The 20,391-nt window shown below is 37.5% G+C and overlaps 1 protein-coding gene across 4 annotated transcripts in view; it reads right to left on the reverse strand.

Moving 5' to 3' along the window:
• Window positions 1-20,391, reverse strand: part of CDK6 (cyclin dependent kinase 6) — a 231,180-nt gene that overhangs the window by 154,831 nt on the left and 55,958 nt on the right. For all 4 annotated transcript variants that reach the window (XM_058525559.1, XM_058525575.1, XM_058525566.1 and 1 more), the window contains exon 3: window positions 11,029-11,164. In XM_058525559.1, coding sequence (XP_058381542.1) covers window positions 11,029-11,164 — 136 coding nt within the window. The remainder of the gene's footprint in view (window positions 1-11,028; window positions 11,165-20,391) is intronic.

Genomic DNA, 20,391 nt, shown 5'->3' on the forward strand with positions numbered 1-20,391 from the left:
TTTTCCTGGGATCCATTCAATCAATTCCCCTCGTTACCACCAATCAATTTCTTCCCTCTTCTTGTACTCCCATCCTCCTGACCTGGAATATATTTTCATAGAGGGAGGGGGCAGAGGGAAGCAGGGCCCTCACCTGCAGCCTTTATACCATTTTTGTCTCAGCAAATACTTCAGGTCTTTAGCTATGGGTGATGGTGAATTTCTCAGTTCCAGATTTCAGCAATAAAATGTGATATATTAGTGAAATTAAAATGTCAACAAGGAGCACGTCAAGTATTCATTCCATACTAAATATTTCATAGAACATCTTCAATTGAGGATATCTGTTTCCAGGTCAATCAGTATTTGATTGCTCGATAGCCTTAACCTTTAATGTTGCAGTTCCTAAACTTAATTCATAGTGAAACTTCCTATGCCTTGTGGTCCTCAATTCCCTGCTATGTTCTATTTTAGCTTTCCAATCTAAAAGTGGTGTGACTATACTAGAGTAGAATGATAACTATTTCTTTGCTTTTGTCCAAGAAAGGAAAAATGAACAAGTATGGTCAGGGAAAGCAGAGAGCAATGGTAAATATAAAAATCAACAAAGCTACTAGCTTATATTTGTTAAAGGCTTAGAACCACAAGTGGAAGAAATTATAAGCACTCATGGCTTCTAATACATGAGCCTCAAAGGGAGTACCTGAATACTATGTTTGGCCATCTTGGTGTCAGCGCTAAAAATCTATGACTATGATCCACTTACGTTTCATATGGTTTTGGTTCCTCACCAATAAAACAGGGTTAGGAATTCTGACCAGTTACACTTGCAAGTCTGGTAATGGTTTACTAATTAGGACCACAGAGAACTGTGAAAACATAAGTGAAATGAAACAAAAAGCATTTTTCAAAGGTCAAATCATGATGTGTCATGAACACTTTTTTTTAAAGAATAGATTTCTGGGTGGCTTAAGAATTTCTAAGTAGAATTCTCATATTCTTTAGTGTCTTCTCTTTAATTCATATTAATGAGTTAGCATTTTCCAATAGAACATCTTAAGGAATAAAACTTCAGTGCTTTTAAACAAGTATCATATACTATATGGGCGACTTTGGTTAAAATGCCACGCTTGACTCACCTGGGCTTAGATTCTGAATGGCTGGGGTTACCTATGCACACGCAAGCAAATATTCCAGAGGGTTGAGTCATTTCAGAATGTAAGGGAGATGTTTTCCATTTCCCAGCTGTGTCATGTGTCAAACTGTAGGAGAGTATTTCTTAAACTGTAGTGTCTATAAGCATCATCAGAGGGTACTTCTTGGAAACTCCCTCCTGAGACTATGTTTGGGAATGGGGAATCGGTTAGGGTTAGGGCAAGGCTGTCATTTTACAGGAGCACCCCAGGTGGTGGTTATGCAGATGATTCACTGACCACACTTGGAGAAACACAAAGCATTATGTTTACCTAACTTCATTAACCCTTTATTAGATGGTAACTTACTTCTGCAAAATTTGTTGGGTTTAGTCTATTTTCCAGGCATCCAAATTAAGCTTACCATTGTATGGCAGTAGCCAGAGGTTTTAGAGATTAGATTTATACTTGGTCATTTCTAATATTCAAGGAATTCTCTTTTACTTCCTAAGACTTCAAGTGTCACACTTGAAGACGCTTGACATCAAGGCCCTGATTTAGATATATGAATCCAAATTCAGGTCAAACTCTCCTGATTTTCCATTGGAGTCAATTTTTTTGGAGAATTTTGCTCTTTGAGAGTGATAATGAGGAAGAAGAGAATGAGAGTAATTGCAACAATATTTCATAGGCTGGGATATTTGATTCTCATAACTGCCATCATGGAGTTTTCAAGGCTTCATTACACAACTGTTTGTGAAAGCACTTATTCATTCAACAAATACTTACTAGAACCAATAATGATTTTAACTGCAATGAAAGCATTGTTTAATTTCTTCCACCCTGCTTAGGAATGAGGAATAAGATACTATCTTAGAAAACTGATGGATATCTTCTCTATATGTCTTTCGTTAATTTAAAATTTAGTGATTACAAATTGTTAGCAATTGCTCTAGTAGAATGGTGCTTTCTTAACTTCCAAACTCAACAATACTACGGGTATCTGAAATTTCTGGATAAGTGATAAAAATCCAAATGAATAAACACAGGATTTTCAACTAGATTTTAAAAAGTAACTTAACTCTTTGAAGCTGCTACTTCTCATGGTGGGGATGGGGAAGAACTTTGCATGCAATGGTGAAAGTATGGAATGTTATCTTCAAATTTTTAAAAATGTGTAACTACGAAATTGTGTTTTAGATATATACCCCCGAGAAATGAGAATGGGGTCTAAGATTCATAGCATCAATCAATCTCTTCATTGGACTTGGTTTCCCATGGTTAGTATAAAACATATTTAACAGAGTCCGACACTGAAAGAGAGCAATTTCTGGAATTTATTTAAGTCAGTACTATATTAAAGGAGAAAATGCCTTATAGTTCTATTGGAGATCAGTTATTGGTTTTAGACTATATCAAAACCAAGCTAACCAAGCAAATCCTTAGTTACAATATGGATAATCCCAGTGTCCCTGCCCACCGTAAAGAAATGAATGTGAAAGAGCCAAGTGGATGTGTGGAGATAGGACATACTCCCAGCTTATTTTTCTGTTATATGTGTGTGTATGCGTGTGTGTGTACATATAAAATCTATCCTTGAAAAATTATAATTTCCTCACTTGTACAATGGGAATATCGATGTCTACATTTCAGAGTTAATCAGAGAGTATTAATAAGGTAAGCACCTAGTATAGTGACCAACACATGTTTACTGAGAGTCCTCTATATTCGAGACAGTATGTTAATACTGATACTGCAATAAACTAGAGTCCTAACTTCAAAGCTCTTAGAACAGGTAGCATAAAAAGATGAATGAGATAATTTCAGCTAAGTTTTACGAAGAAAATAAAATAGGACAATGTGGTAAACCATAACCAGATGTGGAGCTTGAGCTGAGGTGGTCAGAGAAGGAATCGTGAGGATATGACACGAGTCGAGACTCGAATGATGAGAAATAGGCATCCTACTTGTGGGGCTTGGGAGCGAGAGGTGTGGAACGTTCCAAACAGAACGAACAGTTAAGTACACACATTCTGAGCAGGAAGCATGTTGGAAGAACAGAAAGAAGGCAAGCGTGACTGGAGAACAGTGACCCAGGTGAAGGGTGGAAGCGGATCAGAGTTTGGGGGAGGTAGGCAGGAAGAGCACTAGATCACGCAGGGCTTTTGATTTCATTCTACATGTCATAGGAAACCACTGGAGAAACGTTTTTAGTAGGGGAGTAATACTTTGTTTTGATAAGGTCCCTCTGGTTGTTATGCAGAGGATGATCTACAAAGCGGCAGGAGTGGAAGCAGCATGTTGAGTTAACCCATCTGGTTGATGGGTTGGACTAGAGCTTCAGCAACACGGACATTGAGAAGAAGTTGGTTTGGCGATATCTTTCAGGGATAAAACCAAAAATACTTGCTAATGGGTTAGATGAAGATTGTAAAGGAAGGCAAGAGACCAAGAATGATGCTGAGGTTTGAGGCTGAAACAGCTGGGCAGGTGGGGAAGATTTGAGTTGGAGAGAGGATTCTCGGGCAATGTTTTGGTGATAAGATCTCAAATGGCTGGTTGGCTATAATGCATTTAGAGCAAAAGGGAGAGGTCACGTTGAAGAATAAATGATATCTGAAGATTCTGGACTGAATGACGTCACCTGGCCAGAAAATGTAGACAGGGAAGAGAAAAGGGCTGAGAGTGAAGCCTTGGATGTTCCAACATTTAGAGGAAAAGAGCCAGAAAGGAGACTGAAACCAGGGAGCTTAGGCCCACACCAAACTTAGGTGAGGAATATCCCTCTTCTATGCAGAGAATCACTCTGCTCTCTGTCACCATGGTGACACAGACTGGGTATACACTGCCTGCAACTTTTTAATGGGCTCTATAAATAGATTCAATGCCTACGGTGAGGAAGCATTTTCTAAAGAGATTCCAACCTACCAAGTTATTAACTTATTAAGCTTGATCAAAGTGTCATTTGCTTATTTTACTTAGTATTTATTTTAGTGAGTTGGTCTTATAGTACCTTTAGAAAGACACTAGCTTTTTTTTTTAACCCGTATTTCCTATTAGGGAAATAAAACAAACCACCAAATAACTCTCTTATAGCTTATTACATACTTATAGATAATCACATATTTGCATAATTCTATCCTCTTTCTCCTGGTATTTTCAGCAGCTTACAAGGGCTTGGGAAATTGTTTAAGGATTTGTTTCTGAGAGAGTCCTCAAAATCTAGAATATCTAAAAATGTTCTCCCTGAAGAAGTCCTTGAGTCATTGAAAGTTACCACAGTTGCAGCTCACACACTCTACATTCCCCCTAAATTTGGGTAACTCAGAGTTGACTCACTTCCTTCCAATCATCTCTCCTTTAGGAATAAATGGCCAACTGCCGGCGCTACTCTGATTTAACCCTCTATCTACTCTCAGACTGGCCACTTCACTTTCGCTTAGTGATATATCTGAGGTTCCTTGTAAAAAAAATCTCCCCAAATTCTGGGTATATGTGTGTGGGGAGCACATACACAGGTAAGGGTGTGGGTAAGAGTGTGGTTTGTGTGGAGAAAACATTTCTTCTGAGTCAAAAAGACTATATTAAAAGCTGACTTTTCAAAGAGAAAAACTATAATATAGGTTACATTCCGATGCAAGTTCAGATGCCTGTTTTTTTAAAAAATAGAACGCCTCTAAGCACAATAGTTAATATACTATGAATGATGCACTTTTTAAAAGACATTATAGGCCTAGAATGTGCACAAATTGATTCGGTAAAACATTACAATAACCAATCCTATCAAATTGCTACATTAATGTGGAAGGGTAGTGAAATTATAATGAAAGACCCTTAGGACTCGCACGGGAGAGAGCCAAAAGCCAGGGACTGAAGAGGAAGCTGGGGCAGAGCTATGCAGAGCCTAGGTAAGCTACGAGTGTGGGGGAAGAGGGTGGTGAGAGTGGTGGTGGTGGGGTAGTTGCTGGGAGGAGGCAGTAGAGGGAAAGGGTATAGGGAACATAGGATGAGCTTGAGTACCAAGAAGAAAATTAACTGCCTGGGAAACCACACCATCATGCAACGAGCCCTGAAAGATCCAACTGTACTACATAGGAGTGAACTGTTTTAAGTCAAATTGCTTTAAGTCAAGGCTCAGCTTAAAGTAAAAATCACCACTGGCATGACTGACCTTTGAGGTCCTTTGCACCAAAACTAGTGTTATTACAACATTCCACCTTGCTTATTAAAATTAATTTCATTAAACAATCCTCTCAGGCCTCTTTCACACATGCATTTTCTTATAAAATTATTCCATGTTACTATGAAAAGCAGCTTGCATTAAACACCAGGAGAGACGTGTGTGCGTGCGTGTGCGCGTTTTAAAAAACATGATCTATTCAATTACTCTAACCATGATATTAGATTGAAAAAAATTTCCTTCCAGGATCCTTATCGTTATTGTGGAGTATTTGTTCTTTGAATTTCTTGCCTTGTTTGGGGGATCACCTTATTATGCAACATCTGCTCTGAATTTCAAATGTGATAAACAGAGTATGAGTGTCGGTGGCAGATGGCTAATGACCAGCAGCGACAGGGCATTCAAGCCTGCCTTGTTTTCTGAGAAGCGATATTTTCATGTTAATTTGCTCTGTGTCCTGCAAAGATGAGACAAATCACCTGCTCATAATTCAGGCAAAGTGGGGACCACCAGGAGCCTGAGAGGGCCCATGGTTTGATTCCTTTAGGGGTAAGAGGAGAGAAGGCTCTGGGAGACTTTCCTCATCTGCAGTACAGGGGACCAGTCAGTCACTTTGCATTATGTCAGATGGAGAAAGATGAATCAGCCCTGGGCATCCCATACTGACACCAGAGCCACTGTTTACTGCAAGCAGATATTATTCATGAAAACAGATATTTCCCAGAGGCAGAAAACAGGTGCTATTAAGAGTGTGTGTCAGTCTCTGAAGTCTGGATTTTGTAAAATAAACCTAATAGTATATTTTATCTCCTTGTGAAAATATTACAACCAGCAGAAATCTCTAAAAAAACATACAACTGAAGATAAAATGAAATCTAATTCATAGAGAAAATGACCCATACAGACACAGAAACCTTGAGCTTTTTTGGCCCTCTCAAGCCCTATAGAATTCACTTATCATAGAGATACATAAATAAAGTATAATTTTTATTCCAAGATTGAGTCATCCAAAGACGCCATATGGTGTCGAGCTAAAAGAACCCTGTCCTATTTTGGAGAGGCAACTGATCTTCTGAGTAACCCTTCAGTGCCTCAAATTTCTACTTGTGAAATTATATTGCCAATTTCATCAAACATGTTACATGCATAGAATGTCCAAAAAATGATACTAGGGTTCTCAAAGAGTTTATGAGATAGCTGAGAAATCAGGTCACATACTAGGAGAGATAATGTACTATACAGGCAAGCCTAAGCAACAAATGAATAACACGGTAAAAGGCGGCATTACATTTTGAAAGCCTGTAAAGCAGAAGATTTTACATAGGAGTCTCTCACCATACATATCCTGCCATATAGTTCTTTCTCTGCGTAAAAGTTACAAATTACTAACGTACAAGGTGAGGGATTTTATTTACAGTTCTTTCTGATCCCTTACCAGAGAGTAGCAGATAAAGGCATGAAAGAAAAAAAGTAACAATCTAGAAACCCTTTTTTTCTCATAAAGCCCCCATAAAGGTGGGCTATATAAGCCCAGATACTCTAAATTTACCATGAACTCTAAAAGAAAAAAATAAGACAATTATTAAGTTGTTAATTATTGCCTCATAAGTTTAAGTGTGTAAGTCCGAGAAGACAGTAACAAATCTCAAACAAAAATTAATAAAGATGGCACTGAATTCCTCCATAATTAAGTAGATCAAAAGATATCATTCTGAATTCGAAAGAGGAAAGCAAGGTATGGCAATGATAAGCCTATGAGGAAAAATTTGAGTATTTGTTGACTTCACAGTATAGCAGTCAACAGTCTCCTTTAATTGAATGTCACCATCAACAAAAATAGATGTCCTTTAGGACATCAAGAAAAGAGATTAAAGAAGGTGAAGAAAACCTCAAGATGAAGTATGGATAAGATGTATATATATGTTTACTTATTTTTTTTAAGAATAAGGTTGTATTTAAAAATGTTGGAAAGAATCACCTATGATTTTATTTTATTCTCATGAGCCTCTCAATGACAATTTTCAGTTCAGGCCTATACTCTTAACCTACTTTTTAAAAGTCTGACATGAACACCATGCAATAATTATAGGATTTCCCCAATGAGTTCACCCAACTATCAACCCTCACAAATATTTAGGGCTTCAGGGGTGGTTTTCTGCCTTTTTTATTTTTTAAAAACAAATGGTATTTAAATGCATTTGAAAATTTTTTATGTGATCTGTGTAAACTGGGAAAAGAAGCCCATCATGGGCTTTTTTCTAACAAATACGTTGATGAAAAATGGCACTAAACTAAAAGATTTTACCCCTATAATACCTAGTCAGAGATCATGGAGCATCTCAGTTTCTTCCAAGTACTGCCCACCTAACGCAATTTATGTCCTGAACATGCACTTCAATATCCTGAATCTAAGTGGCCTAACAGGTGATCAGTGTCACAGTGTCACAAAATTCCCTTAGCCTAAATGATCTTATATGAGGTCTTTTCTTGATTTTCTATTTTCTATCTATTTCATGTTAAAATATTTTACATATTTATAATTATTTTGCAACATGGCATGTTCTGATACATGCAAGGCAATGTCAATACTAATATCTATGATTTTGAAGAACACTTCAGAAAATACTTTGATACCATAAAGCAAAGAATCAGCTATAGATTGTGCTTATTCATAAATGTTTTTGTTTTTTTTTTACTAGAAAACATCCCCTAAACCATTTAAATAACCATAGCGAATGTGTACCACATGCTTCTGTGTGTACTTTATCTCTTCTCCTATATTCTAAGGTTCTTGAGAGCAGCTTCATGACTAATTCAGTTTTGTGTCCCCAAAACGCCCAGCACAAAATTCTCCCTGCAAATATGCAATAAATATTTGCACAAGTTTATTCAGAAAAACTCGTATTACACCAAAACATTCTACATAAAGGATCCAATTCTGTGTTTCCAATAGGTTGTTCATAATAACAATATTCTCTTGATCTAGTTACGGAGACAACTCATAAAGGAGCCTATACAACAATGAAATATTTCTGTTCTCTGGCTGCATGCTTGAAAAATTCAATTAGCCAGAACCTCAACTAGCCGGAACCTCCTACTTAGCAGATGTTCATCCTGCAAATCAATTCTTAAAAAGAAGCCAATCACAGAAACAGAAGATTTAAGTGTTTATTAAAAATAAATTTGGGTCAATTATATACTCAGCCTAAAACTATACATTTGATGGTTTTGTAATGCTTTTAAGTTATTATTCATGTTTTAAATAATGACCTTAAGGATCACACTCAAATGATTTAAAAAAATCTTATATTTAATAAGGAAGAAAACTGGATTAGAATAGTTCAGAAAATTTAAAAAAAATTAAGGATGAAGACAAAAAGGGTTTCGTGATGAGCCTTTAAGTTAGCAAAAAATGTTCAATTAACCATTAACATCAAATTAATTGCCTGCAATATTTCAGTTGACCATAGTTTTATTTTACTATGAAAACATCAATACACCATGAACCACAAACCTTAAATAACCAGAACCCCTCGTCCCCACCTCTACCCCTACCAGCCAATCTGGTCCCTATAGGATCATTGGGGGTGCTGCCACTGATGGCTGAAGAAATTTAACAGCATCAGGAAGAATCTCCTGTTCAACACAGAATGAAGTAATATTCCCTTTTCCTGGAGACAGATGAAACCTCAGAAATACTTTTAACTTTTAATAAATCACCTTGTCAAAAGCTTCTGGTAACAAGCACCATGACTCCATCATCCCCAGCTCAGGCACTCCCCAACTCCTGTCTCTCCTTTACCTCACTTTGGTGACCATCTCTCTCCCTGTTCCTCATCTTACCCTGCTTACTCCTCCACCCTTGAGAATTCCCCCCAACCCACTTCATTTCTACTCCTGCCTGATCAAGCCTTAGCACAGGGCACTACTCTGGCTTATCAATCATTTTAACTACACAGATACTTTTGCAAACAATTCCCCTCAGCAGCCTGTAACATCCTAGGAGAATTTAATGTGAAGCTCAAAAGATCTATGTAGGTGGTATACTATCTATGTATGATATAAATATATGGTTACCTTGTCTCGCTGCTCAAAAAAAAATGACCCCCCCAAAATGGTAATTTTGAACTTAGAACTGTATCAGAAGAACCTGGTCATTATTTTGACAGTATATGTTTAAGCTGTTGGAAGTCACTGAAAAACAATTTTGAAATAATTATATCTGAAGAAAGGTTGGCAATATGTTTTATTTATTGAGTACCTATGTGTATAAATCATTGTGTAGGGACTGTCAGGGTACAAAGCTGCATGAAAAGGTAAGATATGGACATAAATAATCACAATTGAAAGGTAGAAAACGTGATAAAGAGGTAGAGATATGCAGAACAAGTGCTGTAAGACAAATGAGATTATATCCAGCTGTGAAAGGTGATCAAATGATATCTGAGGTGGGCCTGGAAAAATTTAGGCAGATAGTTATTGGTGAGGTTATGGGGAGCAAAATAAATGGCATGAGAAGGGGGCCACAGAGGTTGGAAAATATGAAACACACTAAGAGAATGGGGATTAGTAAAATTTGGCCAGAAAAGAGAGTACATGAAAAGGGGCTATGCCCTGCACTGCGTGCCAAACATAGAGTTTTGGACAAACTTATAAAGGAGAGACTGAAGCCACAGAATTGGAAAAGAATCTGAGAGGAAAGAGGGTGCAGAGATAGAAGAGAAGAGAACCAACAAGAGGTAATTAGGAATACCTACATTTAAAGGGCCTTGTGTTCTTGAAACTGCTCAAGAAGAAATGAGACTACTACTGAGCATCATATTCTCTTATGAAAGCCAGGTGGGAGAACATAAACCCTTTAACAGTCTAAAACCAAAGGAATGAATCATTCAATATGTCCAATTCTAAATTATCTGTATCTCGGAACACGACCTAACCATCACTAAAAGACATTTCTTACTCTGTTCAGAAGATAAACTATTTTCATTTAGGAACTGTGAAGTCACCTAATTCACATAAACAAAAGGGTCTTCCTGAAGACCTGCATGTGAGGTGCATAGATCTAAAAGATCTGCTGGGAAGTCCAATTAAGCAGAACAGAAGTACAACCAACAAAACTTGACAAGTAGCTTGTCCCATTAGACTTAAAGGAAGAGAGGACTTCTAGTCAATACACTGTATCTAGCTTGCTGACCTCTAAAGAGTCTTAAGTCATCTTTGAATCCCAAAAACTTGGAGCGGTACCTGGCACTTAGGCTTCCTATAAATGTTCTATGAATGAGAGAAAAAATGGAGAAAGAAGAGCCTAACAACCAGTATTTCAGATTGACATAGCATAGGTATATCCTGGAGCCAGTATACAATTATAATATTCAATGTGCTCATGCATGATGTTTCAGATCATATCCCTCAGAGTTCGTGAACCATCGGAAAAAGACTGAGCTATTAGACTGAGCTACACTATACTTTCTTAGGTTAGGGCCAGATAAGGTACAAGAAAATAGTTTTTGATAATTTTCCTATGTATTAGAACTAAAGGGTTTTTCCACTGAGCCCTAAAATTAATGAACCAGACTATATCACATTCTGAAAACATTACACTTAGTTAGATATATTTAACTATACATTAAGTTCCAAAAGCTCTAAATGTGGCAGTTTTCATAAGGAAGGAACGCCACTGCTTAGTAGACTACAATAGCGTGACTGTTTGATCAGGCAGAAAGACGATTCTTGTACCTTTATGGTTTCAGTGGGCACTCCAGGCTCTGGAACTTTATCCAAATAAGTGGTCAAGTCTTGATCAACATGTTCAAACACTAATGTTAGTTTGGTTTCTCTGTCTGTTCGTGACACTGTGCACACATCAAACAACCTAAAAGAAAAAGGAAAGAGATATTAAGTAGGTGGCAATAAGCAAAAAGGTAACCCGTATGTCTCATACACATCCCTCAATTTGATCACATAATAGGGGAAAAAAAGATGAATCAGTGCTGATCATTTCCGTGATAATATGTAAGGATACCTAATGGGATCTGATACTTTAATATGAATATGAAAGTTCAGGAGAGTAGCACCTGGTTAAGTGGTGACAAAACCCACAGTAGCAAAGAGAAAGCAACACAACTGGAGCATGAGAGAGAACATCTGCTTGGAGAGTTTCCTCAGTTAAGAACTTAGAAAGAACTTGCCGATGGAGATGGTTTTAAAAACTGCAGTCTAAGAAAAATACGGTTCTTCTTAGCTCACATTTCAAGAATTATTAAAGAGACAAATTAAGCATTCTTTGCAGATGTTGGACTCTGCAATGAAGATTTTCTTGGAATTTAAGGTGTTACAATCATGCTTGTGAAAATAAGTATAATGGAATATGGAGAAATTTGGTTTATTTCTAAAAGAGACTTCTCATCCTGGTGAATCAAATCATGTCCCTGGAAAGGGCATAAATTCTTAGTTTTAAAATTCCAAGTATCAAGCTAACCAAAACTGTGAAATTTTAACATTTTTTGGGAGGGAAGGTTTGAAAGTGCAATGGTAAACTATACCAACCTTAAATGATAAAGACAGATTAACAAAGTTTGGATGAGTGAATCCAATTTCTTCCATAAAATCCTACAACTAATTCAAAATTTCAGTTTTAACAACAAAGCCTTCAGTAGTGAAAAGAATTTTCAAGCCCAAAGACACATTTTCCTTTAGTTTCAACCATACACAGCACACTACCTGGCACATGAGATGCTCAACAAATGTTTGAAGAATTACACAAACCATCTATAAACAAGCTGTAAATAAACTTCTTGACAAGAATGTATTATAAATACTAAGAAAAGGCTAATAAAATACTATTCACATTATTTTCTTTCATTTTTAAAAACTGAATAAACATTTCCTTCAAAGAAACTAACTATAATGTGCATATAACCCAATTACTAAAATGTGGGGTTGACTCTCAATTATCCACTTTGTATATTTCCTCTGTTAAATTTTTAATGCTTAGCTGGTTCACCATACCACCCTGCTGCATTTCTGGGCTAAATGGGCCCCACAACATTTGGTACTTCTCTGTGAATCTAAACTAAACTTTAAAAGAAGCTAAACAACACTATAATTAAGTTAAATCTGGTGGGGTGAACAACACCAACAACCACACGTCCTTCACAGCCAGATCCAAACTACTTTTTAATTATGGGCAGTTTGGGGTGAGTTCTACAACTCCATTAAAACCAATTAAGATCAACTGAATTTCTTCCTCACTTTTATCTACTTCCAAATATCATCTACTTCTAAACTTAATTTTTTGAAATTCTAAAGTCTTCTAATGTCACTAATGTGACTTATTCTAGAAGATTATTCATAAAGTAAAAACTTTTAATTACTAGATTATTAAAGACAGTGCCATAAATCACATGAGTGCCATACTATGAAAACTATGATTGCTCTCATGCATGGATTTGACACCTGGGAATTTTATCAAAACAACTCTTTTGATTTGGTAATTTGAGGTAACTACCATTTATTCACAGGCTCCTTTGAACCATCTTCTTTTTTTTCCATTAAACCCATATACTTGACAGCTTCACTTTTTTTCTTCCTTTTGAAGCAGAAAAAGGAGTTCCACAATCACCAAGCTGCTTTATATCTGCTGCTTCTATTTTTGTAATAAAATACAACAGCAATGAATCAAAAATGCCATGTACTAAAATCAAATACAAACATGGGAACTGCACCATTACAGTTGTGCTTCTTAAACGTTACTTTAAAAATGTCTTCCGTTATAATTAATACATTTCCTTAATGAAAAAACACATTGTTGGTCACTGCCTCGGGTCAATAATGATTTTAGTAATTCCAGTTCTTGCTGCACTTACAGTTTGCAATATAAGACATTTTAGTAATTTCCACAAGAAAAAAAAATTTTTGACAGGGACATAACTGGAGAATGAAATGATCATAACACACTGCTGAACCAAAGGGTCACCTGCTGCTCCCAAACCGTTGTTAGTTACCTAACAGCCCTGGCAGTATGCTATGTTGCTTCATCTCACCGAAAACGTTTTCAAACACTCTTTGTGTGACACAATTTAAGAATAACATCTAACCCACTCAAGTTATTTTCCTCAAAGTTCATCACTCTCTTCAAAATATTAAGACTCACTGATGCCACCTGCAGCAAGCGGACTCCAGACACAAGACGTGCAAAGGCAATCTCACTGAAGCCACTGATAATTGCCCCAAGTGATGAGCCTTGGAGAAAAGCCACTAATTTTAATTGGCAATTTTAAAAAGTGGAATTTTAAAGAGACACGTGTGACAGTGCATAGAGCAGGACAGTCTTGTATAAATTTTAATGTATATAATTATATACTCTCCTGGGCTACAAAAAGAATGGTGTTAGGTAGAAGCGGCTCATGCTGGTTCAAGGAGATAATAATTCTTATTTTTTTAAGATGCCATTACTAATTTCACTTGGGAAACACAGCATATTACATTCTCCTTAGAAATTCACAAGTGACATCAGGGGAAGTACAAGTCCTAGGAGGACCTGCAGGATGCCCCTCTTTTGGGCTCCAATGCCGGCCATCAACATCCTCTTGACCCAGGACTCCATAGAAGACATTTTGGGAAATATTGCTCTACACTAAAATATGAAATTTTGTCTCACTTAATTGTTTGGTAAACATCATCATAGTAAAAATTAAGTTATATTAGTCATAATGGGGAGGAAATACATTTGAACCAACAGTTATAAATATTAATCTTAGGAATTTTAGAACATAATATTTATGATGCTTTTTTGTCTACAATGACTCCCTTTGGAATTAGCCCAAACCAAATAATAGTCACTGTGGTGGGCAATAAAGAGAAGATAGACGCTTTAATGTAACAAATAAGTCTCACATAAAGCAACTGAGCTAAACAATAAGTGAAACCCCTGGTATTTGGCAGGAGGTAAACAATCCGTAATATATTTATAGAAATCAATGAGGAATGTGCCCGGGCTGTCTATAACCCCTACACTTGCAAAACAAAAGAGCCAGACAGGTCTGAACATTTGAACATAAACACTGGAAAATAACTTCCACTGTACGATTCCTTGTGTTGACCAACATCTTAAAACTTTTTTTTTTTGCTCTTCAGTAAATTGACAAAAATACCATTTCAACGATTGCGTGACTGCGGTTCCATAAGAGAAATATAATCACATTGTGTTGAACATGAACAAAATAGCTCAGATGACTTTTAGAGGAAATGAAAACTACCATTCAATATTTATCCATTAGAGCTTAGCTTAATGTGATCCAAGAGAATGTTCAAAAGTAGAAGTGGAAAGTGGTTCTCAGCATTTACCAAGTCCATGAATCCAGTTTAGCTGTGCAAAATGCAATCCAAAAAAGGCGGATAGGTCGTTATCATTTCACAATTAAGTTAGCCAAGCCCCTAACTATCCCATAAAGTAAGTTCTCTTGCTGTCTCTATTGTCCTGACCCCCCAGCTGCAGGGCAGAGAGCAAGCACTGCGGTCCAGCACAGCACTCAGCTTTCCAGCTGTCCCAGTGATGTAATTATCTCATAACAAAATATCTCCGTGAATTAACTCTGCATCCTACCCATTGTAATTCTTAATGACTGCTTCCTGTTCACGTTCTCCATTTAACTTGCTATTCTGGATCTATTGCATAGGCAAGTTGCCTTCATCTAATGGATGGGATTACATCCAATAGGTTTGGGATTTCCAAAGATTACAATTTACAAAGGTCTCCCAAACAACATGCTTTGTAAACACAAGCCCTGCCTTTCTATTGTGGCTATAATAAAAGGGAAATCTGCATTATTTGCTGTGATTAAACTTTGACCTGTCACAGGAAGTTCTATGAGGATTTTTCCTGTCATTTTTTTCTCATACTCTTGAACGTTTGGACATCAAACAGTTCAAGGGCTGAGAGACGTCTAGCACAGCCGCCAAAGGGTACTAAACAACATTTTATTTGAACTATAGCCAGTCTTGGAATTGAGAAAAAAAATTTTTTTTTTATCCCTAATCTCTTCCTCTATAGTCCACGAAGCACATTCTGTGGCTATAGCTTGCATGCACGAAATTTATGTTCACACATCCCACTAGCCTTATGCTACCGGATACTGGCCAGGGTGTTGTCCTTTCGTTCATTAAATATGGACTGTGCGGGGGCCGGCCCGGTGGCGCAAGCGGTTAAGTGCGCGCGCTTCCGCTGCGGCAGCCGGGGGTTCGCCGGTTGGGATCCTGGGCACGCACCAACGCACTGCTTGGCAAGCCATGCTGTGGCGGCGTCCCATATAAGTGGAGGAAGATGGGCACGGATGTTAGCCCAAGGCCGGTCTTCCTCAGCAGAAAAAGAGGAGGATTGGCAGATGTTAGCACAGGGCTGGTCTCACAAAAAAAAAAAAAAAAAAAATATGGACTGTGCGTGCACTTGTTCTCAACCAACAGTGAATGGTGTAACTCCAGATATATTTGCCACCAACAATAATGAGCACGCTGCTAGAAATAAATCGCCATTTCAGCAGTGTCCATAAACATTTATCAGTATCTACCCTGTGCAGGCACTGTACTCAGTTTTAGAGATTTCAACAGATCTAAGATAGGTATTATCTTTAAGAGCTTTACTATCTAGTTGAGGGAGAGAAGACTGACATGTAAATACTATAAGAAATGATATATGGCTATGTATTAATTCCAAATAAATTCTATAAACACTACATGAAACTTTATGTGTCACAACAGAGTAAATTCTTCCACATCCTATTACAGTAGATATCTGTGGTGTCTGCCTTTCCAACACCCGTTACCTCCTCTGGAAACCATATCCTCATTTTTTGTTGAGGGGCCATTCCTACCCCATACTCAGGCAATATGGTTTTGAGGGCATGGGCACAGGAGGGTATATAACCTACCCTGAACAAACAGAGTGACAATGATTGATTCAGGGATAGGCAGGACCATGTGAATCGGTCCCAGGAATTTTACTAGAACTTCTGGGAGAGTAGAGCTCTCTTTATTCTGGAATTAACGAAACTGGCAACATATAAGCCTGCAGTTGCTGATGGCCATTTTTGCTACCACTTTAGGAGCCTACCATGGAATGCAGCTGACGGGGAAGGGAGCCAGAAGAGAGAGATGATGGCAAGAGATTCCGGGCGACACTGTTTAAGCATTGGATCCACTTGTGCTCAACCTACCCCTGGATTTATTATGTGAGACAGTGCTTACCAGGCACTTTTGTGCTTACCCAGTTTGAGTTGGGTTTTTATTACCTGCAACAAAAAATAGTCCTAAGATATCTGTAAATATTTTGAAACGATTAAATGATTTTGAAACACCAATATCAGACCTCAAATATGTCTTATATATTACACAAAAATGAATTAAACTCAAGCATATAAGCAGTAGTACTTTCCTCTAGGTGACTGCACCCGTTCTAGCTTGCTGGGAGACAATTCACCGGCTTAAATGGTTCCTCTATGAGCATATCCGCTGGGCAAAAGTAATTAACAGCAGCAGAGCAGACTAAGGAGCCCCCAAGGGCTCCTCCTATTCTCTCCCAAGGAGCCACACAGCTTCCTCTCAGGATTCCTATTTGAGGTTCCTGGTCTGACTGCAGAAACATTTACGGAGAAAAAGTAGAGAAAGGAAGAAGACAGACAGACAAGCCCATCGCAAACAGGAATACAGAACCCAGAATAGGAAACGACTCAGTGGGTAAGAGGAAGAGAGGAGACAAGGAGAAGTATTTAAAAATAATACAAAGATACACAGTTTAACTAATTTAGAGGTCGAATCCAATGCTCAGAGGTATGTTCTCCTAAAACCCTCAATGAAACAAACTCTCTCCCACCAGCTATTGCTGAAAAGTGGAAACGCACAGTAACGTCAAACCAACAATAACTTTCAAGTAGGGAAACCCCTTTGTGTTCCTACTGTTAAGTTTAAGGCTATCATAATCTGACAAGGGAATGCAAAGTCAACATCTTTGATTTACTAAATCACTTTATTCCTTATAGCCTTAAACAGAACGTTAATAAGAGAGTTCATAGTTCATCTTCTTCCAGTTCATCTTTAGAGTTTCTATTAATCTAGTTTCAGCTTCTATCTACATACACCTGGCAATGTGGATCTATGAGTTAATATCTTTGCACTCATTAACCAAAAAATGTTTTACAAATTAAATGGGAATCCCCCAAACTGAGCAAGCTTACAAGATGTGACTTGCACTAGAGTAAATATTTAAAATAGAAGAGTAAAACTCGTGTCTATGGAAACAGCTATCATATGATAGCACACAACTGGTTTACTACTAGCTAGGCCCCAAATGGGATGTCTTAATGGGTATATGGGATGTCTTAATGGGTATATGGGATGCCTGTATACTGCTTTGCTCATATTCAAGATGAATTCCTGAAATGGACATTAAATAATAGAATTCAAACTTCTTTCATAGCCCTACAGCAAGCACTAGAGGCACTCTTACATCGTCAAACACAGTTCTTCAAACTGCTAATGCACTTTATCTGAATGAAAGGCAGAGAGAAGAATGAGGTAGTAGCATCACTCTGTTATGCTAATTACGTGCTATTATGGGGAAAAGGAAACACTACTTTAGAGCTAAAACAAATGAGGAAATCATAAAAAACATATTTGTTCTCTTACAGGGTAGCAAACAGTAGCAAGAGCAAAATATTCAATAAGTGAATTCTGAGTCACCATGCGGATCACTGGCTCCCCAAAGTCAAGAGAAAGAAAACACAGGCAGCTAGACAACGATGAGTTGATACTTCTGCTGAGTCCAGTTCCAATATAAAATAGTTTTCTAAGTTCAAAAAAAAAAAATAAAGTCAACTCTACAAAAGAAGAAAGCTGCCAATTGAGAAAATTAGGGACTATGACGTCTTGATGAGAATAAACACCATTCACCAACCCCAGCTACATACAGCGCAAGATGGAGACACTAATCTTTCACCTGCTGAGGTCTCCACCCAGACACAGTTACCTTAGTGTTAGCCTTTTCCTTATACAACAGTTAGCTTCCATTAGCCACTTCACAAGCATAGATATGTTGGTCAAAATAAGGGCCTGACAAGAGAGAATGGATTAAGAGACCCCAAAACCTGTGGCATTTGGTGTGAGGGTGGGGTTCAGGGGCACCAAGTCCTAAAGCCTTCTGGCAGGTCAGAGATTACAGATGAACAAACTAAAGACAGCCTTAAACTGGAAGTGCCTCTCTATGCTTTTGCTCATTCTTTTCTTTTAAGTATCCATGGCACCCAGCGCATGTCTAACACACAGTAGGTTTTCAGCAAATGTTTACTGAATGAATTAAACTTTTCAAAACTATAACTCATGGAAAAGTTAGGAGCAAAGTAAAAGAGAGGATCTTTAGAGACATCATTAAGAAAACATGGCACTCTGAGTAAGCCAAATCTTGTAACTGAGGTTAAATGAGGACTCACACATAATATATTGCATTTATTAACTAATACTTGTTGGTTTGCTCCTTATCTACTTCTACATATTTTGACTTTTTTAGTCCTCACAACAACTCTATGAGATGGTGCTCATTTTATAGTTGAAGAAAACAGACATATGTAAATAAATGTTCACTACAGCATCATTCACAATAGCCAAAAAGTAGAAACAACTCAAATGTCCGTCAACTGATGAATGGATAAACAGAATGTGGTATATCCATATAGTGGAATATTATGTGGTAATAAAAATGAATGAAGTACAGATGCATGCCATGACATGGATAAATCTTGAAAAGATTATTCTAAGTGAAAGGAATCAATCACAAAAGGCCACATATTGTATGATCCCTTTCATATGAAACATCCATAACAGGCAGATCCATAGAGGCAGAAAGTAGATTAGTGGTTGCTACGGATAGGGGTGGTGTAGGAGGGGGAAGGAATGGAGAACCACTGCTAATGGGTACTGGGTTTCTTTTTAGGGTGATAAAACGCTCTAAAATTAGATCATGGTGATGGTTGCACAATTCAGTAAATACACTAAAAATCACTGAACTGTATACTTATACCGGTGAATTTGATGGTATGTAAATTATACCTCAATAAAGCTGTTTAAAAACAAAAAGAGGAAAGAAATAGCCATAGAGAGGTTTAGTACTTTGCCTAAGGCACAGAGACAGTAAGTGGTGGAGATGGTACCTAAACTCAGGCTGTCTGGTTCCAGAGTCTGATTTCCTAACCAGTGTGCTATCCTACTTCTGTATGTAGCATAGCATTTGGGGCAGAGACCTCTGTATGGCAAATGAGATATACTGCTGACAAGTATTGTGGTAATGCCAATTCCCAAATGTCTTTGACAAGCTTGATATACCACTATATATTTTACATGCTGGGCTGAAAAAATAAATGTTCAGAAATTCACAGGAGAAATAAAATAAAGCTGAAGACTGTTGACCTCCTAGACCCTCTTATGTCCTTCCCTTGCCTAGTTAGAAAAATGTCATGCTTCAATTCACCAGAGCTTGAAAAAGATATTCCGATCTCAAAAATATATGAGTTAAATGATATTTTTGAAAGCAAAGTGAACAGCTCTGGCTGGAGTCAGAAAGAGTGCAGGAACATTCTGGCCAACTTTCAACATTCAGTTCTGTTTCCATTTCTGACCTGTAAAAGCCCTGTTCTCCAGCTTTGGGCCTCTCTTGAGGAAAAATGACGAATCAGCCAAAACTAGGCAGCCATCTGTGATGAAGACTGTCTGCTGGGTCTTAGAAGAAAACCAACCAAATTCTACCTACACCATAAGCCAAAAATCTTTCATAATCACGTCCTTACTAGGTCAGTAAATTTACCCCAGCACAAATTCACTCAGGTACTTATGATGAGGTTCTTATCTAATAAAACAACCACTGAAATTAGTTTCTTTTAAGGAAACATAAATGACCATAAACCTTTGAGAAAATGTGAAACTATAGTAATAACTTAAAGAAACATAAATGAAAACATCAATGATATAGTATTTAAGCCCCTTAAATTGGGTCACAAAAATTTTTAAATGATAAAATGGCACAGCATTTGTGAGGGTTTGTGAAAATAGGCCCACATC

Source organism: Diceros bicornis, chromosome 3 (assembly GCF_020826845.1).
Source record: "Diceros bicornis minor isolate mBicDic1 chromosome 3, mDicBic1.mat.cur, whole genome shotgun sequence".
In the NCBI taxonomy this organism is placed as follows: domain Eukaryota; kingdom Metazoa; phylum Chordata; class Mammalia; order Perissodactyla; family Rhinocerotidae; genus Diceros; species Diceros bicornis.